At 42.3% G+C, this 27,326-nt stretch overlaps 2 protein-coding genes across 2 annotated transcripts; both read right to left on the bottom strand.

The window, feature by feature from the left end:
* Positions 1-5,558: 5,558 nt before the first annotated feature.
* On the bottom strand, positions 5,559-19,666 carry immt (inner membrane protein, mitochondrial (mitofilin)). Its single transcript, XM_079168055.1, has 14 exons — positions 19,514-19,666; positions 16,588-16,655; positions 15,444-15,633; positions 13,837-13,969; positions 12,985-13,077; positions 11,679-11,828; positions 11,081-11,214; positions 10,504-10,607; positions 10,171-10,306; positions 9,235-9,364; positions 8,473-8,696; positions 8,166-8,297; positions 7,780-7,909; positions 5,559-6,586 (listed from the first exon to the last, which is right to left on the bottom strand). Exons 1-14 carry the CDS (start codon positions 19,553-19,555, stop codon positions 5,979-5,981), a joined length of 2,274 nt encoding a protein of 757 aa, XP_079024181.1. The 5' UTR covers positions 19,556-19,666; the 3' UTR covers positions 5,559-5,978.
* A 1,998-nt stretch (positions 19,667-21,664) lies between these two features.
* On the bottom strand, positions 21,665-26,836 carry slbp (stem-loop histone mRNA binding protein). The gene is made up of 8 exons (XM_079168085.1): positions 26,696-26,836; positions 25,099-25,245; positions 24,501-24,617; positions 24,340-24,411; positions 23,953-24,075; positions 23,625-23,780; positions 23,402-23,501; positions 21,665-22,444 (listed from the first exon to the last, which is right to left on the bottom strand). The coding sequence occupies exons 1-8, from the start codon at positions 26,752-26,754 to the stop codon at positions 22,373-22,375; spliced, it is 846 nt and encodes a 281-aa protein (XP_079024211.1). The 5' UTR covers positions 26,755-26,836; the 3' UTR covers positions 21,665-22,372.
* Positions 26,837-27,326: the final 490 nt, after the last annotated feature.

Here is a 27,326-nt window from a genome sequence, read left to right as displayed (position 1 = left end):
AGTCCGTCTCGTGCGAGTGAAAGTCGCTCGCGAAGTTTAAACCTGCTCGCGAAGTTTAAACCTGTTCGCTCGCGAAACTTTAATCTGCTTGCTCGCGAGTCTTTTTCTTGCTCGCTCGTGAGTAGTTTTTCTTTTTGACAGTAAGTGGGCGGACCCAGTCTCACTTGTATCTCTACATATAATTGGTTAAAATCCTCGTCTTTGGATAAACCGGATATCACTCTGACGCAGATGCTAGGTCTGATAGAGGTGGTTTTCAATTCAATTTAATCGCGTTATTAAATACAATAATACAAAATGTGTTAAAGTCAAGTTGCTCCAATTGGTTTAAATTCACTCCATCATTCTATTACAGACAATGTGTGTTTGATAGTCAAACCTCTTGTGACAAACAGCTCAAAGACACTTTTTGATCTTAATTGATTAAAACATGATGATCATATTTAATCATACTGTTTTGTTTACAGAAGTTAAGAGATATAATATGAGCAACAATTTGGACCCGCTCAAGGATCTGGAGCCGAGATTAGGGACCACTATTTGTATATTAACTGTTTGCCCAACTTAAATCACTAACAAGTAATTAGTGGATGAAAAAGTATTCAGATCCTCACTGCAGTACACGTACTAATAACATACTGATGAAACAATAATCCACTACGAGTAAAATACCTGCAATCAAAACCTTAGTCAAGTATGTTATTATCAGCAAAATGTACTTTATGTGCAGAAAGTAAAAGTACCCGTGCAGTAAAATGTACATTATTTGCCCCTGACCTGTAGTGCAATCTGAAAATCTGAAAAGTCAGAGTGATATCCGGTTTATCCAAAGACGAGGTTTGTAACCAATTATATGTAGAGATACAAGGGAGACTGGGTCCGCCCACTTACTGTCAAAAAGAAAAACTACTCGCGAGCGAGCAGGAAAAAGACTCACGAGCGAGCAGGTTTAAACTTCGCGAGCGACTTTCGCTCGCTGAGTGATATAAAAGCGCTCGTCAAAGTAACAGCGCGGCTGTTTGATTTTCGCTCGCGCATGGATCTCATTTGCGCTCTCGGATTTTGACAGTGATTTGCCTTCATATTGACTCACCATTCTGAATAATGTTTTAGTGCTTACTTTTTACTTGCTCCCGTGTCCTCTTGATAGCTGGGTTGCAACTACATGATGGTTGAAAGCACTCATAATTATATGACAGTATTATTAGTACACCATAGCATATCATTATTGTAGAACATGATTAAGGTGGACTCATGATAAGAATAGAGAGAATCACACATCATTTATTTTCACTGCTTCAATTGATTGAATTACTGATTATGAATAATACATATACTAATATGCCCATACACAGATTCGCACACGCATATTCAAACTCCTAGTTGTATATGGTAAACTACACATACATGTATATACACATATATATAGTACATGATACATAAGCGCATACAGTACATATATCCTCATAAGTATCTATTAATTCGTATCAGTTAGATACTCTTTGGGCTTGTTTTTATCTACTTATTCTGAAAGAGTTGCGATAATAATTTTCGCTATAAGATCTCATTGGATGATGCATTCCATTAAGCCTACTGCCAGCAGGCACATTTAAAGAAATATCATCTGATTGATTGGGCTGATGAGGCACTTAAAATTAACCTATACATTTTCCCAACACTTACGCATTTAACTTCCTCATATGCGTTCATGATCATCTCCTGCTCATCAGCGGACAAAAAAGAGGCTCTTTCTTTGAGTTTATTGGCCGTTGTACTGATAGAAAATCATGGTTTCTGGTTCGAATTAACGAGATTGTTTGAGCGCGGATCAGCCTTTGAGGACCCGAGATAGCCTGACATCAATCATCGGGTTAATTTAAGCTGGATGATAGGACATTTGATTGACTTAGTTGAACCACGTACGAGGAACGGGGCCCAAGCCAGAAGGGGGCGATAGCGGAGCAGTTGATGTCACCCACTCTGACCTCCAGCTGTTCTGCTTTAGGCAAACATTTCACACTGAAGTCCTTATAAGCCTCACAAATGTGCCTTCTGATACAAAATTGATAACTTAAAACAGATATTTAGTCCTTTTGCACGTTTAGGAAATACAACTTAGCTCCAAACACTAAGAGAGCCCTAAAGCTCTCTCATTCATTGTAATGTTATTTAGTTATTTCACATCTGAAAGTCTGTGACACATTCCCCTGCACCTCAGACAACAGTATGTTGGTTGATATATCTTCTCCTAAAGACATCTAACCAACATGTTTCATTACAACGGCTTACTGACACTATACTCATCTCTACATTTCAGGTTCTTTGGACTTTAGTTGGTGTTAATGAAAGAGGGCACAGACAAGACTGAACTCAAAATACTTAAAATCGAACAAAGTGTTTATTCATAACAGGAGTATTCTGACGCAGCAGATCAATACGAGCTCGGACCTCATCAAAACTATCTGTGACAGCAAAGAAAAAGGCGCTCCCCAAGGGGGAGTCACAATGATTTATATGTTCTTAAGGGCATTTTGTGATTGGTTGACTATTGGTGGAGGCGGCTCTTGGTTCAAACTTTCTGAGGGCCTGATTGGTGCACAGGACGTCCGTCCCCACCGGCACACGGATAGCCGCTCCATCCAGTGTGTGTGTGTGTGTGTGTTTGAGAGTTCATTCTAAAGCCAAGGTCGCTTAACTACTTCTTAGTCGAAACTGTTATTTTGTACCAGGCAGTGGCAAGACTGGGGAGTACCTGGTTCCTGTTTTGTATTAGATAATGAGGGGGCCCTGCGCAGGTGGAATGCACTGCCTCACTCTGTGACTTTACACTTAGAGACATATTATGATTACTGCACATAGCATATGGTTTAAGCTTCACTAAATGTGTTTACGAATATATAGCAGTGTTTACAAATATATAGCAGTGTGTGTTTACAAATATATAACATATTTATTTAAGCTTATTCTTAATGTTTACATTGGCCAAGACTAATATTTAAAGGCAGTTTAAGATTTTATTGTCATGAACACTTGTATACTAAAAGAAGAAAAGTTCTAAACAAGTTAACAAAAAGAAACATGTTTAATAAAAATAATTTGATGTAGATTAGTTCAGTAGACACATCATATGTTCTACAATAAGAACATTTCATATCATTATGCCTTCAACACAGAAGCAGATCCACTCTGCTCAGTTTCTGGAGATTCTCCACGTGAAGTTGCTTTGCTTAAATAGCTAGCTACTCGACTGATAAGTTAACTTGCTAAACACTGGCTATGCACTAGCCTAGCCAGCATGCTAGCGTCATTAGCATATTAGCATCGATCGCTCGCATGTTAGCATCGATCGCTAGCTTGATATTATAACCATCACCATGTATATACAATAGGCTATGTAGCCAGACCCAGACATAAGTTATACATCAAGCTAGTTGACATCTGTCACACTCAGATACAATATTTTACTTGACAGACAATCCGTTGAACTTGAAGATCTAAAGACTGAACTCGTGAACTGTTTTTTGTTTCGTGGAGAAAGTATTTTGAGTATTTTAAATACAAAATTACTCCACTCTAAAGTATTTTGTTACAAATTACGTTCGATTTTTAATCGGCCCTATCAAATACAAATTACAAAATACTCAAAAGTAATTGAAATACGTATTTCAATTACAAGTAATAGAAATACTGCCCATCTCTGATTGGCTTTAATAAAAGCTTTTTAATGTAAGGCCATCTCTTGTTTGAGTCGTTTCTATGCTTGCAATTTTCAGGGGTTTTATTTTGAAATGTAACATTTTAAATCATTAGCTTCTAGCAGTGTCATACTGTAAATACATTCTACGGTAATGAACTGTTCATGCATTTTCTATACAGCACTGTACTGTCATACTTTTTACAGTATGAAACCGTTGTTGCACATTACAGTAGGTATGCTGTAGAATTACAGTTAGAAGCTGGAGCCTGTAGCTGCCAGCTCTTTACTGTAATTTAACGGGGAAATTTGTTACAGTGTATGTATGTATATATGAGGCTACATTTTCAATTAGTGTCCCATTAAGAGTAATAATCATTTCAGTGGGACTTGTTCGTTTTCTAGAGAACAGAATGTGTTTAACTGAATTTAACAGTAATTTAGATTAATGAAAGGTACATTTTGAATGGTTTCTAGGAAACAGAGGGTGCTTTTGTATAGAAAATTGCATCATCTACAGATGAACTGTACCATCTCTAGCTTTACTCCTTTCTCACTCTTAAAGCTAGACTAAACGTCATCAGCCACAACAGCTTGTGTTCTACCAACGACATCATTTTTCCTCAAATCCAATAGATTCTAGACATTTCAAAATGATTTGATCAAAAGTATTGAAGGCCTTTGATAAGTCAATAAAAAGATCAGCGTGATTTATGACTTAATGCAACGTAATTCAAGATCTGATGCTCCCGTCACAGTTCTACTCCGGGTCTAAAACCTGGAACCAGTGTTCTGATGAAAACATTCTCACCTGATCGCTCAAACACTTCAGCTAGATGTGATCATTTGGAAATTGGTTGATAATGAGTCATACACAAGTCATAACTAATGTCATAGTACAGTTAAAAGTCATAGTATAATAGTACAACAAAAATATAGTGTAATATGCTATATAAATGCCATTAAGTCATAAAATCATAGTATGTCATAAAAAATCTCATAGTACAGTATGTCATAAAAATGGCATAAAGTGTGATAGAATGTCATTAAATAGTATGTCCAGAAAATTCGTAGTAGTTTGTTGAAATAAAGTCAGAAAAATGTCATTGTATGTAGTATGTCATGAAATGTCAGATTATATGTCATGAAATGTCGTGTTATACATCCAAATAAGTTATTTTTGAGTCTAACCACCCTAACCTGAGCCCTTTAGAAATGTTCCATCCAAATATGGTTCATGTTCAATTGTTGTAATTTCAGGTCCTACAGCAATTAAATGCTCTATCGTCAAAGTTCTAAAAGGGTTGAGACATAAGATGCAGCATAATAAATCCTCTGTGATTCAAAGTTATAAAAAACTGAAACATGAGGACTGGACCCCGAGAGAAACACGTCCAACCCAAACCCTTACCCCAACCTACAGCTGGACAGATGTGCACTGATGCTCCTCCTTTCCTTTCCCTTCTACACATTTGACTGCACAGCATGTGACTGTGCAGTCAAATGTGTGACTTGTGAAGTCCAAACCCAACCAAAGACCTGATGGAGGCTTCTTTGTATTCTCTGTCCACACGAGGAGAACCAGCACCGGGACCACCCGAAGTGTTGGCTGAAGGTATTTTAATCTTGTTCTGCTTTCCCCTGAGCTGATCACTGAATCAGACAGCGACTCTTCTAAATAATCAAAACATGAATGAAGATGTATACGTTTGTTCCTTAGACTCCACAGGAGATGGACACCAGCTTGTAATGAGTGACTGTTATTGTATCAAGAGACTCAATAGGCCTGATCATCTTCCCTTAGTCTTTGGAACAGTAACAGTTGTGAAGGAGGAAATAAAACGTTTAACAGACAGCATAGTAGTTGATGATTTATTGGAACATGTGCAGTGTTGACAAAAAGAAAGGCAGCCGGATGTATTCTTTAACGAGTCTTAGGCTTCATTCAGGGTTAGAGAGTAGGGGGGGGGGGGGGGGAGGAATAAATACCTGAACCAAACCAGTGGATCTGAATAGACAAGACTAGATTGATAAGTGCAATAATTCAATTATTCAAAATATCCTCCATAGTGACTTTAAAACGATTCTGTTACTTATGTTACATCTGAACATGAATCACTTGGTTAACTTCAGTCCCCTTAAAGGAATACACCACCAACGATCTCTAGTGAGCATCAAACACTCCCCCCACCCTTCAAGCCAGTGGAGAATCCTTGATACTCAAAAGAGGGACTTTCAGTTGATTGTTCCTTTAAGGGTTGCCAGGTTACATGAGCGCGGCAACCTACGGAGCCTGGGTGGTTCCTAACCCCACAGCATTTGCATAAGCAGACAGCAGACTGACCACCTGCCTAGTCTCCAGTGTGAGTCTGGCTTCAGTCAGCCAGTCCTCCACCACTCTCCTGGCCTCTCCTCTCAACTGGTTCACCAGTTTAGCTGCCAACTCCAGATCCCCATGCTCTAAGCAGAAGCTAGCATACGACAGAAGCTTGAATGGGTCTAAATCCTCGCTGCCCAGCTGGCCGGGTGGGGCTTCCTGTTTGGCCTCGAATAGCAGCGCAGCTTGAATGTAGGACAAGAAATACTGGTACAAGGAGTTGTGAGTTTCGTCGACGAGGGCGACCCGGCGAGCCAGCGATCGAAGGGAGTTGAAGCGGGCACGGAGGGAGGCCTCGCTGTACACGCCGCGCTGCAGGGATTCTTCCGGAAGGGCCGTAGCCAGAGCCAAGGCAAAGTCATTGTCATGGCAGCTGTCTCGCACAGCCTGAGCAGCGCCCTCTAGAGGCATGGTGGGGGAGTCAGCGTCAGCCACCTTTAACGAGTAGTTAAGAGCCTCCACAGAGAGCCAGAGCTGGTGGGCTTTACGGGCCTCCTCTTCCGCTACCACATGACCTGCAATTAAAAAGACAGGAAGGTGTTTACATGACCCGGTGATGAAGAGTCCAGGTGTTGTACTGTTCTGCCACGAGTCCATATCTTTAAATAAATCTTAAATAAACCACTGAACAGTGTGTATATGCTTCATTATTATTTCTACATTCATCAGCAGAGACCAAGTGACTTCTCTCTGACTCACGCTACAGTCGTGGACGGACTGCATTTGCAACACAATCATTTAATATTTAATATTTAGCTACTCTCTCAAAGTGTCAAACTTGTGAAGTCATCCAGTATAACATTTGGAGACGAACAAAAGGAAGTCAAATACAATCAGTGTTGTCAGTTCTGAAACAGAAGTACATTGCTAGGCAACAGTTTGGGTCTAGTGATGTCGCAATGTGAGATTTTGAAACCACGATTATTATCGGAGGAAACAATTTCTTGGTTTTCACGATTATTAAATGATAATATATTTCTGATATAGCTAATGAACTGAAATATTTATCATCAGCTTCTACTGCTTCCAGTTATTTGTACAGTGTAACGTCTGGATATAATGTTAAATAGGATGAAGGTGTAGGAACACAGCTCTGTTGGTTGTAGGATATCCACACATTAAAGCGGGCCAGGAGTAGTCCAGAACAAACTCTTTTGGTCCAGCTTAGTACGTTAGCAAGTTACTGTTTTTTACCTCGACTTCAGCATGAAGGGCTGGATGATTATTTTCAAGTGTTGGAATATATTCAAAGTGTTGGACCTCTTTGCAGTCACTTGTGGATGGCACGCTATACGGATACACACGTTACGTGATGTTGACTGATGTTTTTATATCGATATGTTCAAATTTGGAATTTTCAACCCCAGTCCCGGGATTGGTTAGTGTTCTGATAAAGATGCTCTATTACATCAGATCAATGTAGAATGTTTTGGCACACAGTTGTGGGATTTGGGAGATTTGCTCATGTTAATAATGTTGTTGGAGTTATTAGACCACAGGAAAGGAACGGATGAATTTTGAAAATGGGCGTTGTTCCCCTTTAATCATCCTGCATCAGGACCTCCAGTATTTGGAGCAAGCTCCGATATAGTGTACTTCAGTGTCAACTACAGTTAATTAAGATTGTGTGTGTGTGTGTGTGTGTGTGTGTGTGTGTGTGTGTGTGTGTGTGTGTGTGTGTGTGTGTGTGTGTGTGTGTGTCTCTCACTGTCTATGGCCTCCTCCATCCCCTTCAGCCTTGCGAAGGCAGTGTTCATATCCAGAGTGAAGCTATCCAGCTGTTCCTGGCTCAGCTGGCGGTAGTGGGTCTCCTGCTCCAGCATCTTACTGCCCAGGACCTGAACAAACACAGCACAGCGTTGAAGGAGACGTGCCCATGACGATGCCAGTTCAGTGGATGCTACAGGCACCGAGCTGGCTGCGTCTGTTCACACAGAGTCCTCTCTTACAGAGGTTGAGTGCAGTCTTGCTATAATGATTTAATGAGTTATGTGAAGAACAGTAGATGAAGTACTGCCGTTCAATAGACACATCATTTACTCATCGGTGTGCTCCAACTTTTGGATTGAGTGTGTGTGAAGAATGTGTGGAGACCTGCTCAGCATCAGCTCTCAGCTCCGTCTCCTGGACTTTGAGGACATCTTGGACGTGGTCCGTGTGAGCAGCTGCCTGACGCCGGAGCTGAGTCCTCATCTCTGCCTCCATCACTTCCCTTAATTCAGACAGCTACACACACACACACACTTCGTTATTGACAATAACATAACATTGATAATAACAGAGACAGCTTCAATGCATGGCTGTCTGAGAGGATGTTTGTGCCATAGCACCGTTACATCTTGGTGGCTCCAAATGCAGATCAAGGTCAGCGAGCCCTGAACCGCTGGTGTCCCGTCCTTACCTTCCTCTCATGCTCCAGCCGGGTGTCCTCCTTGACGTGCTGCACGGCGGTGAGAACAGCTTTCTCCAGGGCTTTCTGGTCCTCCAGCTTCTGCTGCTCCAGCGACGCATCGATGTGGATCTGCTCCCTGACTCTCTGCTCAGCCAGCTCTCGATTCAGCTGGTCAATGCGCCGGTGTGCGTGGGCGATCAGGGCGTTCAGGTCATCCGCTGACAGTTTACCGGCTAACGCACAAAGACACCAAGTTATTTACAATCTGAGTAATACAAAGTTTACTTTCATGAAATCATGACAGTGTGATCCAACATGATAGCACTGCTCTGCCGTCAATCTCTGCATGGAAATTATCAATTCAAAATCAACAGTGTTTTAGAGAATTTAACAGTATCATAAAACATAGTAGTGCAATACTCAAGTATATCAATATTTTGTTGTTCCCCTAAATTGCAACTACAGTATCCGTAGACATCAGTGGGGGTGGATGGATCAGGAACTTTGGAATTATATGTACATTTAACACATTCTCATAGAATATGCTACATTACATTTTTATGTGAAATTTTCATTTTAACATGAAAACAGGTGGATGTTCCTGTTCTGTAGCTGGAGGAACTCTTTACAGCGCCTTCCACGGGATGGATTCTGCCCACCTCCCGTTTGGACTGGAACGTTTTGTCAAATATGTGTTTCCTGTTACTGCCTGAGTGTGTGCGTGTGCGTGTGCGTGTGTGTGTGTGTGTGTGTGTGTGTGTGTGGTCTTACTGAGTCCTTTCCAGTTGGCCTGGATCTCTGGAGTGAGGCTGCTTACTTCCCTCTGAAACTGTAGTTTGGCTTCATTAACGAGTTCACTGTACTGGGTGACAATCTTAGATTCTGACTCTGCAGACTGCACCTACACACACACACACACACACACACACACACACACACACAGATAGACAGACACACACACATGATTTTAAGCAGCTTCATGTACTTACATTGCACTGCATTTCTGCTGAGTAATGAAAAGGCAGAGGGAGCTGATTTCCATTTAGCAGTAGATCTACGTTCCACCCCTCACCATTCATATCTATTTATCCGGGATAGCTGCACTGAGATTTAAAGTCTCTGTTCTAAGAGAGTCCTGCAGCGATGGGTAGTGACCTGAAGAACGTCTGGAATGAGTTTCCTCTGTGGGTCACTGGGCTCGTTGTGCAACCGCCGAGCCAAAAGAATCGCCATTTTTCATATGGAGTCACATCAGTCTCAATATTATATAATATAATATGAATGCACATTATATATAAAAGACTCACCACATAAATATGTTTCAATGCACACACAAATATAATCCCCAAATACAAGTAATTAACAGTATTTTAAATTTGTATCAAAAATATATTTAGATTTTGTTACATTTATATACAAACTGTGTGTGTGTGTGTGTGTGTGTGTGTGTGTGTGTGTGTGTGTGTGTGTGTGTGTGTGTGTGTGTGTGTGTGTGTGTGTGTGTGTGTATGGGCATTTTTGAGACTCCCATGACTTGACTCCATTCACAAATGCATTAAAGGGAATTATCTTTAGCCAATCAGATGGCTGTTTCCTTTCAGCCAATCACGTAAGTGTAGATTCAAGGGTCTCATTCAACGCAATGGAGAAATACCCTGAACAGTATTTTCGTCTGGTTGTACAGAATGTCCAAAATAATGTCCTTACCTTCGTGACCACTTTGTCCAAGTCCACCACCATGTTATGTAGGTTCTCCTCTGCTGCTAAAACCAGTGGGCGAACAGCAGAGACCTTCAGCCCTTTAGAAAGATCAATCTCTGACTTCAGACTGCCCAGAGCTTCACTACAGGGGGAGAGAGACGGGAGAGAAGGGGTGAGGAAGAGGACGGAGTGGAGCAGTCGTGTATCATCACAGAGCCAAGACCACATATCTGAAGAGGGAGAGAACTGTCAAAATCTAGTATGATCAACTCCATGCGATGAGCAAGGATCTGTCCGATTCAGCCCAGCAGGTGTGTGTTTAGATACTGTATGTCTTACTTGGCATTCAACAGAGCAGTTCCAGCAGCATTCACTGCGGCGGTTCTATCAGCTAGAGCAGCTTCCAGCTCCTTCCACTGGGCCGACTTCTCCTGAGGTGGGACCTGGATTTAACATGAACTGTAATCAGTCTACTGCAAAGTAATCGTGATCCACATTAACAATGCTGCATGACAGGAAACACTGCTACAGTATTTTGTAGTGAGGTGGTTCAGGCATCTGATCAGGATGCTTCCTGAAAGCCTCCCATTAGAGCTGGTAGGACATCCCAGGAAGGCCCAGGTCACCACCGGATCCCTCAGGAGGAGCTGGAAGACGCTGGTGGGCCCTGGTGCCAACACGACAGGGCCCCCGGATACGCAGAAGGAAATGGATGGATGGAGACTTTAAAGTCCTCGTGTAATGATCCTCATCTCTACCATCACGGTGGAAAGTCAATGGTGATAATGATGGAACTGATTAATACGTAACTGGAGCCTCTGGAGTCCCAGCCCCTGGGTCTAACACTAAAACACACCAAACCACATGGATCTAATGACACTTTCCACACCTGTGCCAGCGGCACTGTGGTATTTACCTCTGCTTCCATGGCCTCCTTCAGTCTGAGTGTGTGCTCTGCGATAGCCTGCAGGGCCGCCTCCTGAGCTCCAATGGCCTGCAGTGTAGCTTTAGCCGAGCTGGCCAGTGAGTCCTCAAGACTGGCTGATACAGCTGCAACGCAACACACACACACACACACACACACACACACACACACACACACACACACACACACACACACACACACACACACACACACACACACACACGAGAAGCAGAGGAATGTTCATACTTCCTTCTAAAAAAGCTAATCATCGACATCGGCCAATAAAGGAATTGTAAGGTTTCTGAGAGGTTAATGTATAGCTTCAAATTGTGAAGAAAATAAATAAAAATAAATAAATATGGTTTTCCATCATTTTTGTTGAAGTGGTACCATTATTTCACTACTTAACACATTTACCCACTTATTTAGGTGGTTGACATGTCACTGCTTAATGATGTGTGTGTGTGTGTGTGTGTGTGTGTGTGTGTGTGTGTGTGTGTGTGTGTGTGTGTGTGTGTGTGTGTGTGTGTGTGTGTGTGTGTGTGTGTGTGTGTGTGTGTGTGTGTGTGTGTGTGTCTGTCCAGCCTACATGCGAGGGTGTCCTGTTCCTCCTGGTCTTGTTGAGCCAGCCTGGCTGCCACTTCCTCCACTGGTCTCTCTCTCAGCGGGGCCTCTGTGTCCGGGTGAACCAGTGCTGTCTCTGGAGGCTCCGTATGCTCGTGGCACTCTTTGCACTCCTCTAGAGAAAACATACACAAACAATGTGACCTGGTTGTCTGTGGCTCTGTGTTTGACTTGTGTGTTCACTGTGATATCACCCTCAGCCTTTTAAAGGTTTGGTTATTTTGGACCTTCCAGGTGACAGTTTGTGATCTTTGAGTTTTCTGAGTTTCATTTATACATTAATCTAAATGTCCAAAGGTTGAACTTGTGCTTTTACTTTAAAGCTAGGGTTGGTAGTGTTCTTCAAAAACATTGTTTGTCATATTTGTTGAAATAGACTGCTGCAGGAATGAGTCTTAAAACCCAGAAACAAGTCAGCTCTAAGTCAACGTGTTCATTAATGGCTTTTTGGTTAGATGCCTGAGAGGGTCTGTGGTTAACACAAGCTGCTGTTCTGCGACATAAAAGTCTTTAGTAAATACTCCTCTTGTGAATTTAGAGGCTTTTGTGCCACTTAAAAAAAAGCAGTAGCTAATGAGATGACTCAACGCCATCATGCCCACCAGTCCACGCTCACAGCTCGGTTGTGTACTCGCGCCGTGTGACCGTGGTGGAGTTTGTTTATAGCCTAACAGAAGCGTGGCACTTCCATCCAACCTGTCCAATCATTTTGTTTGGGCTGAATGGACTACCTGAGGGAGGCCTGAAAAGAAGAGCCGTCAGTGGCCCCGCCCCAATGTCCCCTAAAGCCTTACACCCTGAACCCTAAAGGACTTCCTTGACCCGGTAAATGGTTGAGTGTGAGAGGCTGCAAAGGTTTGAAACGGTATAGAAACCAATGGGACATTGCTGTGACACATCACGTTGCCTTGCCAACGTGATAACTGTGGGTATTGTTTTGTATGTTTTACTCCCCTGATGTGAACGTCTTCCAGGCTCTGGCCTTACAAGATGAGTGGTCATTGTTCAATATCAAATCAACCAATCAAAAAATCTATTTACTTGTTTTTATCAAAACTGCTTCAATAACAAATGAAAAGAAGTGAAGAACGCGCCTCAAAGTCTGGGAGTGCGTGAGGGTGGAGATTGGGCTGCAGACTTTCTCACCACATTTAGCAACTTTCAGAGAGGAAAAAGAGTTGGATACTTTCTAAAAGCTGGTGTGCTCTGTGGAGTTTCCTTTCAGACACCAAAGCGCACAGCGGTGGAGAGGTGCAGCTGGACGGTGTTACCTTTGACTGCTGCTGCCTCTGTGTCACATGGAGCAGGGACGGTAGAGATCTCACTGATGGCTGAGATGATGTGAGAAGCTTCTGCTGAAGCCTCTGGATGGGACAAGAATACAGGAAGGTTACAGAGTCATTTGATGGTATTTTTGCCCACAGACAGACAGAAATATAAACACCTGGCAAAGTATTCTTAACCTCCTCTGCTGTACTTCCTGCTACCTCATTTAGCCACGATGACTCACACACACACACACACACACACACACACACACACACACACACTTTGTAAATGTAAAACACAACTAGATGGAAGCATTTATCAGAGTTGGTTGTTTAGAACAGAATAAAACACAAAAGACTAAAAACTGAATTTTAAGATGACCAATCAACAAACAATAGTTCAAATTTCAAAATGGAGTGAAACAGCGAATAAATGGATCATTTAAATACAGATTGATTTTGAAATATAGATTATTTATTTAGGTTTTTTAATTAATTTGAGAAAGCCTGTGTGTGTGTGTGTTGCCTTTGATAGTTTCAGCTCTAAAGTCTAGAGAAAGGCACGAGCTCAGCACTCTACAGCTAGATGAGCACAGCAGAGCGCTCACCCTCAGAGACCTCTGTGGCTGCACAGAAACACACACAAAGACTTTTACAATCACAACATGTTGTTGGCTCAGCCTTCCTCCCTCTTGGGTCCATAAGACTGTCTTACATGTTGTTGCCGTTTTGGGCTGTAAAGAGAAATCTACCTACGGTGACTCAAACTACAGTTAGCAGCTTATAAATCACACTGGCCCCTAAACTCCTCCTGGTCAAAGGCAATAACTCAAGTCAAGAGTTTGAAGAGTGTACCCTCGATGCTCTGTGTGGGCTGTGATGGGACGGGACTCGTCTCTTGGGCTGGACTTTCTGCCTCCTTCTTCTTCTTCTCTTTGAGCGCCTTCACCGGTTTCTCCATCATAGAGGGAGGCTGGACCATCTCCATCTACACAGCAGCAACAGCAGACATGAGGCCTGAGGGCTCAACACGTTTTGTACAGAGCCACACATCACAACCAGGGCCCTGCCACAGAAAGCAGCTTTAGCTAACTCTGAGGCTAACCCTGAGATGAAAAACTCAGAATAGTGGATCAGAGTTTGTCCAATCAACTCTGAGTTTCATCACTGCGAGTTACGCTCGCTCATGGTGAATGAAAAATAGAGCTTCGATACCACGAGTCACCATAAACAGGCAAGCCTCCGTGTTAATCTAGTGGCCGTAGAGATGTTGATGCATGTCAGATATATAGCGAGTCAGAGAGGGGAAAGTCAGTAAGTTAACACAATTCACTTTGATTCTGTATTGTCAATAAATTCATAGATTTGTTCTACTTTAACAAAACACAGGGACCAGCAGCTGAAGATGAAAAACATAAAGAACAATAAATATAAGAGCCACAATCTGCTCCAGTGATGAGGTTTGGGGTGAATTAAAGAGTGGATTTGAAGTGTTATACATTCTGTTTGGATCTCTGATCAACAGCATTCAGTGGCTTCATTTCAGCAACATTAAAACGGCCACTGAAATGTGAAAACACGGCCACTATATGAAGCCTTTTATAATTCACTTTCAAACTGCATTCTACAGCTTTACATATAATCTCCAATACTAAAGGAGATGTGTTCCATCAGTGACCATCGACTGTGGATTTATACATTTGTAAAAAAGAACTCCCAGGACATACAGAGGTTATAGTTCCAACTGAGGGAGACTTGACTCGCTAGTAAAAAAAGCTGGAGATTTAAGATCCAATTTCTAAATGATCCAAAAGGTTCTACGTGAAGTGTATTTAGTTCCAGGAGTCAAGTGCACCAACATTCAAAGCAGTTTTTCCAAGTTCAGACCTAGCTCGTGGAGCTATTAAATTGATGAACTTAATTACTGATCTGATCGTGCGGATGAGTTGGAGGAGAGTCCGTCTGTAACTCAGTCGTGTCACAGAGGTTCTTCTGTGCACACATCTGCTGCAGAGAGAAAGCACCACAGAGTTCCCTTCTGTCCTGTGCTCAGCTTACTCTCACAGTGAAGGGGAATCAGTGACAGCTGATATGACGTGGATCATTTGAACCGGTCAGTTTTGTAAACGGAGCTTTGGAGGAGATGTAATGGATTTTGTAAAGCTGTGTGTCAGAACAGAGTCAGTCACAGGTGGCTGAAACAATTCTTCATATTCTCAAACAAACTCACTCACTCCCATATTGATCTGCTTTATTTTAACCGATACGTAGCCATTAAACTGTGTTCCTGATACTGATGCTTGGTCCTGCTCGGCACATCTGTAATATAAATAAATGGATTCATATATTCTCCAGCTCTGTGTCGGAGTGAATTTATTGGTTTTCTTGAAACAGTCTGATCTAATGAGAACCCAGCTCTCTCTTATCCATTCAGCCCAAACATGTTGTGAATCCATCCTGACCTGTTTGTTGATGCCACGTTGAGGAGCAGGTCCCAGAGCCAGACCCAGGAGCCAGTCTGAGTATGGAACATTGTTCTCCACGGCGGCTCTGAACTTATGGTCCCATTTTGCGTAGAGTATTGTACCTCCAACGCCACCGCCTACTGTCACCAGGCCAGCACCAACCACTTTAGCAGCAACAGCACCACCACTGTGGAGGAGGAGGACAGCAGAGGAGAGACATGAATCTGAAGTCAGCATGTGGTGTGACAATGAAACCAGCTCTCCATGAGGTCCTTACTGACCACTGCTTTGTGTTCGTCGTGCAACACGCTCCGTACTGATGGTTCCGTGCCACTACTCGGACAATTATTTGCTCTTTAACTACTCAAACACATCTAGACATTTAATATCGTCATATTGTGTTCACTTGATTGTTAAGCGTTGTATATTTATTATTTTTACCCCCATCTGCAGCTATAGCCCCATCATTGTAAATGTAACTCTAAAAAAATGACAGTAGAACTCTGGTTTACACTAGCATTAACACTATTTAAAATAACATTTTAATAATATTCTTGCCTTTTTACACACTTCACAATCATGGATCACATTTACATATTTGTATCATTATATTTTTCCATATGTAGTGTCATTATATTGCATTAAAATGCACAGACTTTTACATACTTATTTCTTAATGACTTTTTCTTATAATTTCTCTATGAGATAGAGATATAGATAGAGATATATATATATATATATATATATATATATCTACACTGTAGAATAGGATCAACTGTAATGCAACCCAATTTCATCTTAATTAATTAAGTATTTCTAATTATGATATATATTTATAATCTCCTAGCCAGAAAGAGCTTTCTACTGTATTCATAAACTACACCATGAAGAAGCTGCTTCATTGAGCTAGTAGTGTGACTACCATCATGGAGTGGGAGGGGGAATGGGAGATTGGAATTGGCCTGAAACTTTGCACAAATCATCTCTGTACAGTGTGTGTGTGTGTGTGTGTGTGTGTGTGTGTGTGTGTGTGTGTGTGTGTGTGTGTGTGTGTGTGTGTGTGTGTGTGTGTGTGTGTGTGTGTGTGTGTGTGTGTGTGTGTGTGTGTGTGTGTGTGTGTGTGTGTGTGTGTGTGTGTTACCTGCTCTCTCCTGCTGTGTAGTGGCGGCATTGTTGCAGATTGGTTGGAGGGGTTCTCCTGCAGTTCTTCTAGAGAGAGGACAGGGGGACAGACAGTGTGAGGAAGAGAAATCATTGTGTGTGTGAAACATGCACATACACACATCTACTATTATGCATCTGTGTGATGCGTGTAAAATGACATTCATTGTGTGTGTGTGTGTGTGTGTGTGTGTGTGTGTGTCGCTATCCACAGGACTGAAACAGAGCGGAGATGGTTAGACAGAGACACACGGTTTCTTAGTCTGTCTACTTTTGGTGGTTGTAAATAGAACTTTCTGTCCTAATTCTATTTCCTCTTATTGGAGCAGTCCACAGACAGAAGGGAAAGGACGGGAGGAGAAGGGACAGTCATCAGGAGAGAGACACAGACTGCTGTTAGAAGTGTAGAAACAGCTGTTTCTACCAGCTGATTTTAGAAAATCGTTCATAAATTTAAAATTATTTAGCACCCTGATAGCGCTACGTTCTTATGCGAGGGCTCTTATTAATAAATGTCATTTTTAATGTTGTTGTTACATAGCCTTATATGATGGTCCCGCAAATGTGGACAGAGCAACCTTGTCTACATGGTGATTTATTCACACATACTTAACAGTGTTCGTTAATAGGCTGATATTTATACCAAAATAAGCTATATGTCATGATTTACTGGGAGAAACCATGCAATTCTATGTCGAAATCTGACATTCAGCACCCCCATATTGCCTTCGTTTCATAATCACATTTTTTGGCAGTTCGATCTCTCAGACTTTTTTCAGGTGGAAGGAACAAAACTAACAGTGGAGCATTTTGGTTATTTGGAAAGTGCAGCACAGACTTTGCAGTAGTCATCAGAAACTGATGGCTCTCCAGATAATGCCTCACAGGGATGTTTGCTCACATCGCTCTCTAACCTGTGAACAGGGAGATACTACAGCAGAGACAGACACCAGGGATGGAACGTTGTATGTCCTGATTAGTTTGATACGTTACTTGTTCTCATGCATTCTTTGTTTTTGGTGGACTAAAGACAATTTCACTTTGGTGGAACATAAAGTAGTTTTGTTCTGTTCTCTCGGATGTAACCCAACTTTCAGCAAATATGAGGTAATTGATGTACAAACTCCCCCCACTCAAACAAATGCATCCATCAAGTTACCACAATTTTCACTAAAACAACTTTACTAGCTGTAAATTACTTGTGAGAAGCCAAAGACAAGTTTCCACTGAGGTGGACAATAAAGTCAATCTAATCCAGAAATGAACAGGGATCCCCCCCCCGGTGACACTCAAGTGTAGGTACGCATCGCTGCGTGCTTGGCTGACATCTCAAAGTGGATTGCGACACACCACCTCAAGCTCAACCTGGACAAAACCGAGCTACTGTTCCTCCAGGGGAAGGGTTGCCCGCACCGAGACCTGTCCATCACCATTGACTCGGACTGCGAGGAACCTGAGTGTGACCCTGGATGACCAACTGTCGTTTTCAGCAAACATCTCATCGGTTACACGCTCCTGCAGATTCCTGCTCTACAACATCAGGAGGATTCGCCCCTTCCTCACTGAGGAGACGGCGCAGGTGCTAATCCAGGCTCTTGTCATCTCCCGCCTGGACTACTGCAACTCACTACTTGCCGGAGCCCCGGCGTCGGCCATCAGACCTCTGGAGCTTATCCAGAAAGCTGCAGCTCGCCTGGTGTTCGATCGCCCCAACTTCTCCCAAACAACTTCCCTTCTCCGTGCTCCACACTGGCTCCCTGTAAGACCTCGCATCCAGTTTAAGACTCTGGTGCTAGCCTACAGGGCAGTGAAAGGAACAGCTCCTTCCTATCTCCAGGCCATGGTCGAGCCCTACACCCCCGCCCGACCACTTCGCTCTGCTGCGTCGGGGCGATTGGTTGCCCCGTCGCTCAGAGGTCCCTGTGGCCGATCGACCTGGTTCTGTCCTGGCCCCACAATGGTGGAATGAACTCCCCACTGACCTCAGGACAGGAGGCTGAAAACTCACCTCTTCAAGAAGTACTACACTGAGCCTTCCACTTAGCACTATTTTGTTGTACTTATTGTATTCGTATTAGTTTGTTGCACTTATTGTATTCGTTTGTTTCTGCACTGTACGTTTGCTCTGGTTTATGCTCTTAGATACTTGTTTAAAAAAGCAAATGCACTTATGACTTCTGGTGACTAGTAGTTCTCTTGAATACCTATGTTGAATACTTATTGTAAGTCGCTTTGGATAAAAGCATCTGCTAAATGACTGTAATGTAATGTAATGTAACAGTGTTTCCCTCTGTTACAATGACAGCGCCCCTCTCGGTGAGTGGGGGTAGTGTTAGGTTCGGATGAAGGACGGTGGGAAACAGCATTGGACTGTACACACTCCTGTCTTAATTCTGTAAGATACATGTACCAGGATGAATCATCGTTTATGATTATTTAAAGATTGCAATCAGCAAACAAAAAAAGTTGTAAATATTAGCGTTTACGTAAGTTGTTATAAACATGCGTTTTTGTCTTTTACTGACACGAAATAACAATGAAATATGAAATAAAGAGACACTCTTTTGATTTAGCCTCCTGCTCAGTAAAACGTATCTAGCGCAACTCGTTAGCTGACTTGGGGTTGAAATGTCATTAGCCTTATGTCACTAGAAGCTAACCAGCTAGCACCGATATTAAGCATCGTTCTCATCAGCTCTTTCTGACGACAACTTAACGATGAATAAAGAGCCGTGTTCATTCTAAAAATATAACGATATGGTACATGCTGACGTTAACTATCCGACCTAGTTTACAGTAAAATCCACTGTGGCACCTTGGGCAGTCTGTGGGTCACTGAGTGGTAACATGGTAGCTAGCTCACGTTAGATAAGGAGGGGCTGCAGATGCTAAGGCACGAGGCTTACCCGGGCTGTGGCGTTAGCTCCTCTCAGACAAGCCCTCAGCATGGTCCACAATCACTTGGTTCTCAAATGTTTATCAATTTAACCTGCACAGAAGCAGTAAATATTTCTCCTCTCGTCCTTCTTTTCGTTTTCTTCTTTCACCCCCTCCTTCTTCGTATTCTCGGTAGTTTAAACGCTTGTGTGCGCAATACTGCCCCCTTAGTCAAAAGGAGACATTAACGCAGGCTTCCTAATCAAAAGGAGACATTAACGCAGGCTTCTTAGTGAAAAGGAGACATGAACGCAGGCTTCTTAGTCAAAAGGAGACACTGATTCAACTCAGCAGCTGATCTGTTTCCAAAGCAACGTTTTACCTCCATCTGGGCAACGGGATGAGTTACGGACCTTCAAAGTTCTGCTCATAAATAGTTATGTATGTTTTTGTGTTGTTCCTTACTGTAATGTCATCTATCTTGTTAGGGCCCAAGCACCGATGTAGTCGGAGCGTAGGACCTATTGTTCTTCTAATGTTTATTATTATTAGGGCTCGAGCACCGAACTTAGTCGGTAGCGTAGGACCTATTGTTCTCCTAATGTTTATTATTATTAGGGCTCGAGCACCTTCTTAGTCGGAGCGTAGGACTTATTGTTCTTCTAATGTTTATTTATAGGGCTCGAGCACCGAGTAGTCGGTAGCGTAGGACCTATTGTTCTCCTAATGTTTATTATTAGGGCTCGAGCACCTTCATAGTCGGAGCGTAGGACCTATTGTTCTTCTAATGTTTATTATTAGGGCTCGAGCACCTTCTTAGTCGGAGCGTAGGACCTATTGTTCTTCTAATGTTTATTATTAGGGCTCGAGCACCTTCTTAGTCGGAGCGTAGGACCTATTGTTCTTCTGTTTATTATTAGGGCTCGAGCACCTTCTTAGTCGGTAGCGTAGGACCTATTGTTCTTCTGTTTATTATTATTAGGGCTCGAGCACCTTCTTAGTCGGTAGCGTAGGACCTATTGTTCTAATGTTTATTATTAGGGCTCGAGCACCTTCTTAGTCGGTAGCGTAGGACCTATTGTTCTCCTAATGTTTATTATTATTAGGGCTCGAGCACCTTCTTAGTCGGTAGCGTAGGACCTATTGTTCTTCTGTTTATTATTAGGGCTCGAGCACCTTCTTAGTCGGAGCGTAGGACCTATTGTTCTCCTAATGTTTATTATTAGGGCTCGAGCACCTTCTTAGTCGGAGCGCAGGACCTATTGTTCTTCTCATGTTTATTATTAGGGCTCGAGCACCGACGTAGTCGGAACGTAGGACCTATTGTTCTTCTAATGTTTATTAAACATTAGGAGAACTATTTTATATGGGTATTTTGGCTTGGCCGTTTTAAACTGCCTCTACAGTGCCCCCTACACATTTTCACAATAGCAGCCCGAGCACCATGTTTCACCTACATGTATGAAATTTGATAGGCATATGCATCACATGGTGACTTAAAAAAAAAAAAAAAAAGACTTTAAGGACCATGCACTAAACTGTACCGGAACTCAGCCATTTAGATTTTGTCATTTTTGCACAATTCTAGTCATTATATTAACAAACTACTCCCAGGGAATTTGTCTGATCCTCTTCAAATTTGGCAAATACAATCTCAAGACCTCTGTGATTCAAAATTAAAAACTTTACATTTCTTCAAATGGCGTAGCCGTAGCGGGCGGCCAAATTATGCGATTCCCCATCAAACAAGCTGATGTAACTCCACTGGACTTGTTCCAAACAGACCCAAACTTCCCATGCGCGATACCACTCATGGCCTGACGATGTCTAAAAGATAATTTTCACTAATAATCACAGCGCCACCTACTGGCGAAAAGAAATTTCTGACAAACAGCATCCGATTTACATGACTTTTACATAATGTGGTTTACACTTCATATAGAGAAACACAATGCATGTTTGCACGTGTTCTGTAGCACCACACAGCAGATACAGGAAGCATTGCACTATTTGCAAAGCATCATATTCAGCATCAGGCAGGCCGAAGAGGATGCAAGGGAACGTTCATCGCTGCTTTAATTGTTTGTTTTTATCCTGTAATGTGTCTCAGTACCTTTTAAAGCTCTATACAAATAAAATGTATTATTATAAAAGACAATGACACATTCAAATATTTTTTATATTTATTATTTTAAAGTCTTCACCATGAAGGAAACAGCAACAAACAGCATCATTTGCATTAAAAAACAACCAATATAAAAACAAATCACAGCCCAATATAACTGAAGTAATGCTTCTCTGTATTTAAAATTGTACACACTTGGGGAAAACAAATCTCGTCAGTATGAGTTATTATAAGGAAAGTACTTTGCCTTTGGTTTGCCCATCTCCTTCAAACAGCTGACAGAACCCTTTGAGGTCAGTCAAACTTTAGCAAGTTTAAGCAGGATGTGATTTAACATTTGTACATAATGGACATCAACAGAGCTGGATGTCTGCTCCAGCGGGCCACAGATCAGTGCTACAAGTGTTTTAGTGAACATCAAATCCTAAATCATTTAAACGGACCACAGCTTGATACAACATTGCCAAAAAAGAAGACTCCCTGAGCAGATTAGTAGTCTGTAAAAAAGTCTCAGCCTATGGACTAAGAAGCACTAGTATGATGGAGACAGAACACAAAATATGTTACAGTGTTGAACCAATAACTACAAACTGAGACACAGCGTTGTGATGCTGTGCAGATGCAGCATTGCTTCGAGCAGATCAAGTACCTGGGATCCTTCTGGGGAACATGGTGGGCTGTGGGAAGTGAGAGAGTCGGGGGGGAAATGGCTGAACCATTTGAGAAGTGTGTGAACATGTTGTATTTTCTTTTCTATGATGAGCTATGCCATTTCAGGCTCCACTGTGCTTTCGGTCTTCTGTACTTTAACTGGAGTGCCCAAACAGTCTTCACCCTGAGCAAGAGAGCAAACAACCACAGTCAATACAAAGCAGGTTCACAAAGTAGTCATTTTTCATGAGGATCTCTACTTCAGCTTTATATTTAATGTCCCATACCACAGTTACAACAATGTATAAAAGACACAATAGATGAGAAAACGGCACATTGATGTCTGTCTTTCCCGGTTATGTGTTGCACTTAAACATCACTGCTTTTAGAAAGCTGTAAAAGACAATATGCAGGTTTTGAGAAACCTGGTTACACGACATGGAGTACTTCCATAAAAACCAGCTGTGCGTGGCTAAATAACTACGCTAACATCTGTTAATGGAGGTTGCATTGAGTTACTTTATGTTGCATTTAAGCTCTTTTCAGTAAAATGAGTATTGGGTGAAGGTAAATCATAATGTTATCATAATGTGTTCAAATGTAATCTTGTAAAAGGTCGTTTTGGTGAGAAACTTGAATAAATGCGGTTGTTTGAAGGAGACGTTTTCACAGCCATATATAACAGATATTAGAGATGAATTATGACCGGTTGAACTTTTTGATTTTTAACGCACTGGTATCGACTCTGTACTCTTTTTACTTCGGCTGATTGCTTTAAAAAAATCATAAAAGTGGTGTTCATTTGTGAAGATTATCTTGCTGAACAAAACGTGTGAGTAATGATAAAATCCCATTGATCTTTTGTTGAGGGAACCAGTGTGATGCTAACTTCAGAGGCTGGCCTACAAAAATACATCATCCCTGCATCGCTCTATAAGACCTAATCCAGGATATGACTCAAAACCGTGAACTAGAGGTTTTTTAAATAAAACCTAACTACATTTTTCTATTAACATAAACATTCAAATTTCTGCTACTTGAAAATGTGGACGTGGCTTAAATTTCTAAACGTTTGTAAATGATTCAGTGAATTCAGATTTGCTACAATTCAATTAAACAGAGGTTATTTAATCAAACTCACGTCAAGAGAAATGCTGTGTGTGGTTGGGGCATTCTGGGAGTCTGGCAAGTTTGGGAAATCCAGCTCAATGTCCATTACATCACCAAGACCCAGCTCCTCACTGGAAGGAGAGAGGACAGACAACACATGAACATGAGCTACAGCTGATTGAGACACTACAGAATGTGTACAGGAAGCCGTCTTTATGGGTCACAGGTGACTTGTGTCTTTGTTGTCTTCTTACATGTTATCCAGGACATTGTCCTGGCCGCCCTCTGTTGGGGGGTCCCAGCCGTGCAGTTTGACCTTCCACAGTTTGATCTGCTGGTCCCAGGAGCGACGGCTGTACTTCCTGAACTTATTGGGAGTCTTTGGGTGAACACCCGACTGACGCATGTGTCTGGAAAGAAAAAACAGGAGAAGTTAAGGTCAGTGTTATTGCAGAGTAGGTTTGCACGTACAAGGAATTTCTCAGTGATTTGGTGTATGATAAGTGCAAAAGTCCAGGTTTTCCTTCTACACACAGTTGAAGAGCTGTCTTGATTGTGTGTGTGTGTTTGCATAAAACCTACTTTGGAACTTCTTTGATGTATCGGTCATAGGCCAGTGTGTTCTTGCCATAGTTGATCTGTTTCTGTCTCCGTAGCAACACAGCCTCATCAGTCTCCATGTGGTCTCCCTCTTTTGAGTCACAGCTGCAACAGGCAGACAGGCGTATTCACACATGCGCATTCAAACAATAAAGGCTGCGATTCATTATGAAGAGAGCTTCCAAATAGCAGCCTGGATCTGCTTCATCAACTAAATGATCCACTATTTTACATTATATTAATCTAAATGATACATTTCCCTCCAATATCAAACTGACTGACCCCTTCATTTAAGTTCAGAATCAACAAATGAATATTCAGAGTTTATTGTTGAGAAAGAGACAATGTGAGACAGAGAAGACGACCCACCTCCCAGAAGAGCCAGAGGAGGTTTTTCTCTCCCTCTGGGTGACCTCTGCACCCAGTATCCTCCTCCTGTACCTGAACAGAGGACACACACAGTCAGTGAGGACTGGCACTCAATAAAGAGTGTGCTTTAAACCACTGAACTAGAAGCAGAGTGTGGTTACCGCTGCATGTCTCTGTGTACACCCCTCCTCATCTCCTCATCATCATCCACCTGGCTGCCCCAGTCAGCCTGTCTGCTACAGCGAGACACCGGGCCTGTGCTCTCTGGAGTGGTGAAACTAGGGAGGAAACAAGGGTTACACAGCAGCATTAACACACTGAGGGTGTGTGTATGTATATATATATCCAAAGTTTCAAAAGGTTGCTGGTGCTTCATTTAGTTTGACAATTTTGCAAATAAACAATGTGATAGAATAAAAAGAAAGATTGTGATATACACTAAAAAGAGATAATGATAAGTGTGAGACCATTTCCATCTGATACCAAGTAATAATGCAATAAAAGGTCAGAAAGAGATAGCTGTGATTATGAGCTAATCTAATTCATAATCACAGCTTTGTCCCCTCAGCGGAACCAACTCTTTCACACTGGTCATACTGTATATAACTTATCAAATGCATCTACATCTTAATGTTGATCTGTACAGGTGTACTTACTCTGCACTGCTTTCTGAATAGATCCTGAAGAGCACTGCTTTGTCTCAGTACCTCTACTCTGACAATCAAGTTGACTCAAACAGAAACAAAGATCTACTCTTACCCATCATGTCTCTTGTCAGAGTGCTTGGAGCTGCCGTCAGTGTGCTCGCCTTTCTCCCCACCACTACCATCCACCTCTCTGTTGGCCCGCAGGCTTCCGTCGATGCCCCGTTTCCTGCAGTTGGACCCCCGTGACGGGCCACAGCTCCTACGCAGAGCATAAACAGTAGAGAACTTCATTTAAACAAACAAGCATATGTTGAACTTCACCTGAATAGCTCTTATTACAAGCATGTTAAAACGCATCTATCTGTGTCGAGCAAAGCTAAACAGAAAGCTATACGCACCCAACTTTACCCAGAGCTAGCGTTACCTAGAGCCCGCCTTACCCAGAGCTAGCCTTACCCGGAGCTGGCCTTACCCAGAGCTAGCCTTACCTAGAGCTAGCCTTACCCAGGGCTAATGTTACATAGACAAGCCTTACCCTGGGCTAACGTTACCGAGGCCTAACGTTACCTAGAGCTAGCGTTACAGGAACTACGCCAGTGTCTCTCAGTCAAAACAAAGATGGCAGCCCGGCTAACGTTGCCTCGATAAGAAACTGAGCCGCAACTTTGGAAACGAGTTAAAATCTTTATTTTCAGTAAACGAGCGGAATAGTTTTACCCAAGACGGCCATAGTCATTGACGCAACTGAAAATATCGTCAGAACAGCGGTAACGTGGCGTCATGTAAATGAACTTGTTTTTTTCAAACATAACTGGATAACCGCCTTTTAGAGGAACCGGTTCTCTCTCTGACACGAATATATGCTGATACAAGAGAGGCACTACTTTGGGCTAACGTTAGATGCGACCCTACTTTAATCCAGTTTATTTTGACTAACTAATAGAAATACGTAGCTAGTTGAACGGTGTGTCCCGCAATCTACGTGGCTTCCTATTTCCGATTGTTCTGGCCTTATGCTCATTCATCCGTGATCTAGCTGACCCTATTGAGTGTCTGCGGCCTATCTCAACTCACACTGGACTGACGACCATCATGTCGCTTCAGTTATTTCCTGAGTAACTAACGTTACCGTACATTAAGCCCAACAGCTTTACTCCCCTTGTACAAGTTACGTGGTGAAATAACGTCTCATCTATCTACACCAACACAGACAAGAACAGCTGTAACGTTACACTTCTTTTACTCAGGGTTGGTCTATACCGCCTCTTTATCTGTCTCATGCTCTCTTCCCAAGCCACCAACAATGTAACCAAAGTTACGAATGCAATTCAAAAAGCAGAAACTTGCTAACGTTACATCAAGGCTAACTTGGTAACGCTGGAGACACGAAGGTGAAGCTAGTCACACAAGCTAGCGCAGGAAAGAACAAGGTTTAGAGAGCAAATCTGCATTGGAACATGAACAGATAACGATACAGTGTTAGCTGACTGTATACAAATCACATAAGCCATTCGTAAAATAATGTTATCAGTAAACGTGTTAATAACGTTGGTTAGCTAGGAACGCATCTTAAATTACTTGCTAAACAAGATTGTAGCTAACGTGAACTTAACACAGTGCCTTCAATGATTGAACAAAGACACAATGGAAGCTCGTAATAACGACGTTTTAAGTAGGTAAAACCACACAATTCAAAAACATAACGTTACCTATTTTCAACTTCGCTGTTGTTAGCATCCCGCCGTCTGCCTCTGGTCCAGTCAGACATTTTCCACTACTTCTACGAGTATCTTTAGCGATAAAGTATCACTGTTGCCAGCTGAGAGGCTCTACAGCAGGCAATGTACAGATACGCGCCAACACCGAAAGACGCGCGGTCCCAAACAAGCCATCAAGTCACGTGACCGGAAAGGGCGGTTTTACATGTACATTTTACAACAGCACGGCCTGAAGAGAGCCGCGAACAGGCGGGGGCAGCAGGGGGCAGTAGCTGCAGTAGCTGCTACTTCTTCTTCTTCTTTTTTTTCAATGGTGAGTGGCAACTAGCCTTCAAAGTGCAATACCGCCACCTACTATGCTGTGGTGTGGACCAGAGTTCCTTATTTCCAAAAGGACTGGGAGATTGAAAACAACTAAAACGTAATCCTCTTCATGAACCTAAATTATTTAAAAAACTCAAGGCTTTACATTTTTTTCCCTCAATGCTAAATCAATTCTTACGTTTCAATACGCCCCCCCTCCAATTATTTACTTCCTTTTTTAGCTTTTCTCTAGAACAGGGGTATTCAAGTACATTTCCAAAAGGTCCAGATTGAGAAAATCTCCTCGTGCAAAGGTCCG

The sequence above is a fragment of the Pholis gunnellus genome (genome assembly GCF_910591455.1).
Source record: "Pholis gunnellus genome assembly, chromosome: 10".
Classification (NCBI taxonomy): domain Eukaryota; kingdom Metazoa; phylum Chordata; class Actinopteri; order Perciformes; family Pholidae; genus Pholis; species Pholis gunnellus.
This window is presented reverse-complemented; position numbering and strand designations above follow the sequence as displayed.

Coding starts and splice junctions, on each gene's coding strand:
- slbp (XM_079168085.1), bottom strand. CDS start 26,754: ATGTCTGACTGGACCAGAGGCAGACGGCGGGATGCTAACAACAGCGAA. Junction 25,246..26,695: donor AACAGCGAAGTTGAAAATAG/GTAACGTTATGT, acceptor TGCTCTGCGTAG/GAGCTGTGGCCCGTCACGGG. Junction 22,445..23,401: donor CACACAGCATTTCTCTTGAC/GTGAGTTTGATT, acceptor TCTCTTGCTCAG/GGTGAAGACTGTTTGGGCAC.
- immt (XM_079168055.1), bottom strand. CDS start 19,555: ATGCTGAGGGCTTGTCTGAGAGGAGCTAACGCCACAGCCCGG. Junction 11,829..12,984: donor AGAGGCAGCAGCAGTCAAAG/GTAACACCGTCC, acceptor TGTTTTCTCTAG/AGGAGTGCAAAGAGTGCCAC. Junction 9,365..10,170: donor TGGACAAAGTGGTCACGAAG/GTAAGGACATTA, acceptor GTGTGTGTGTAG/GTGCAGTCTGCAGAGTCAGA.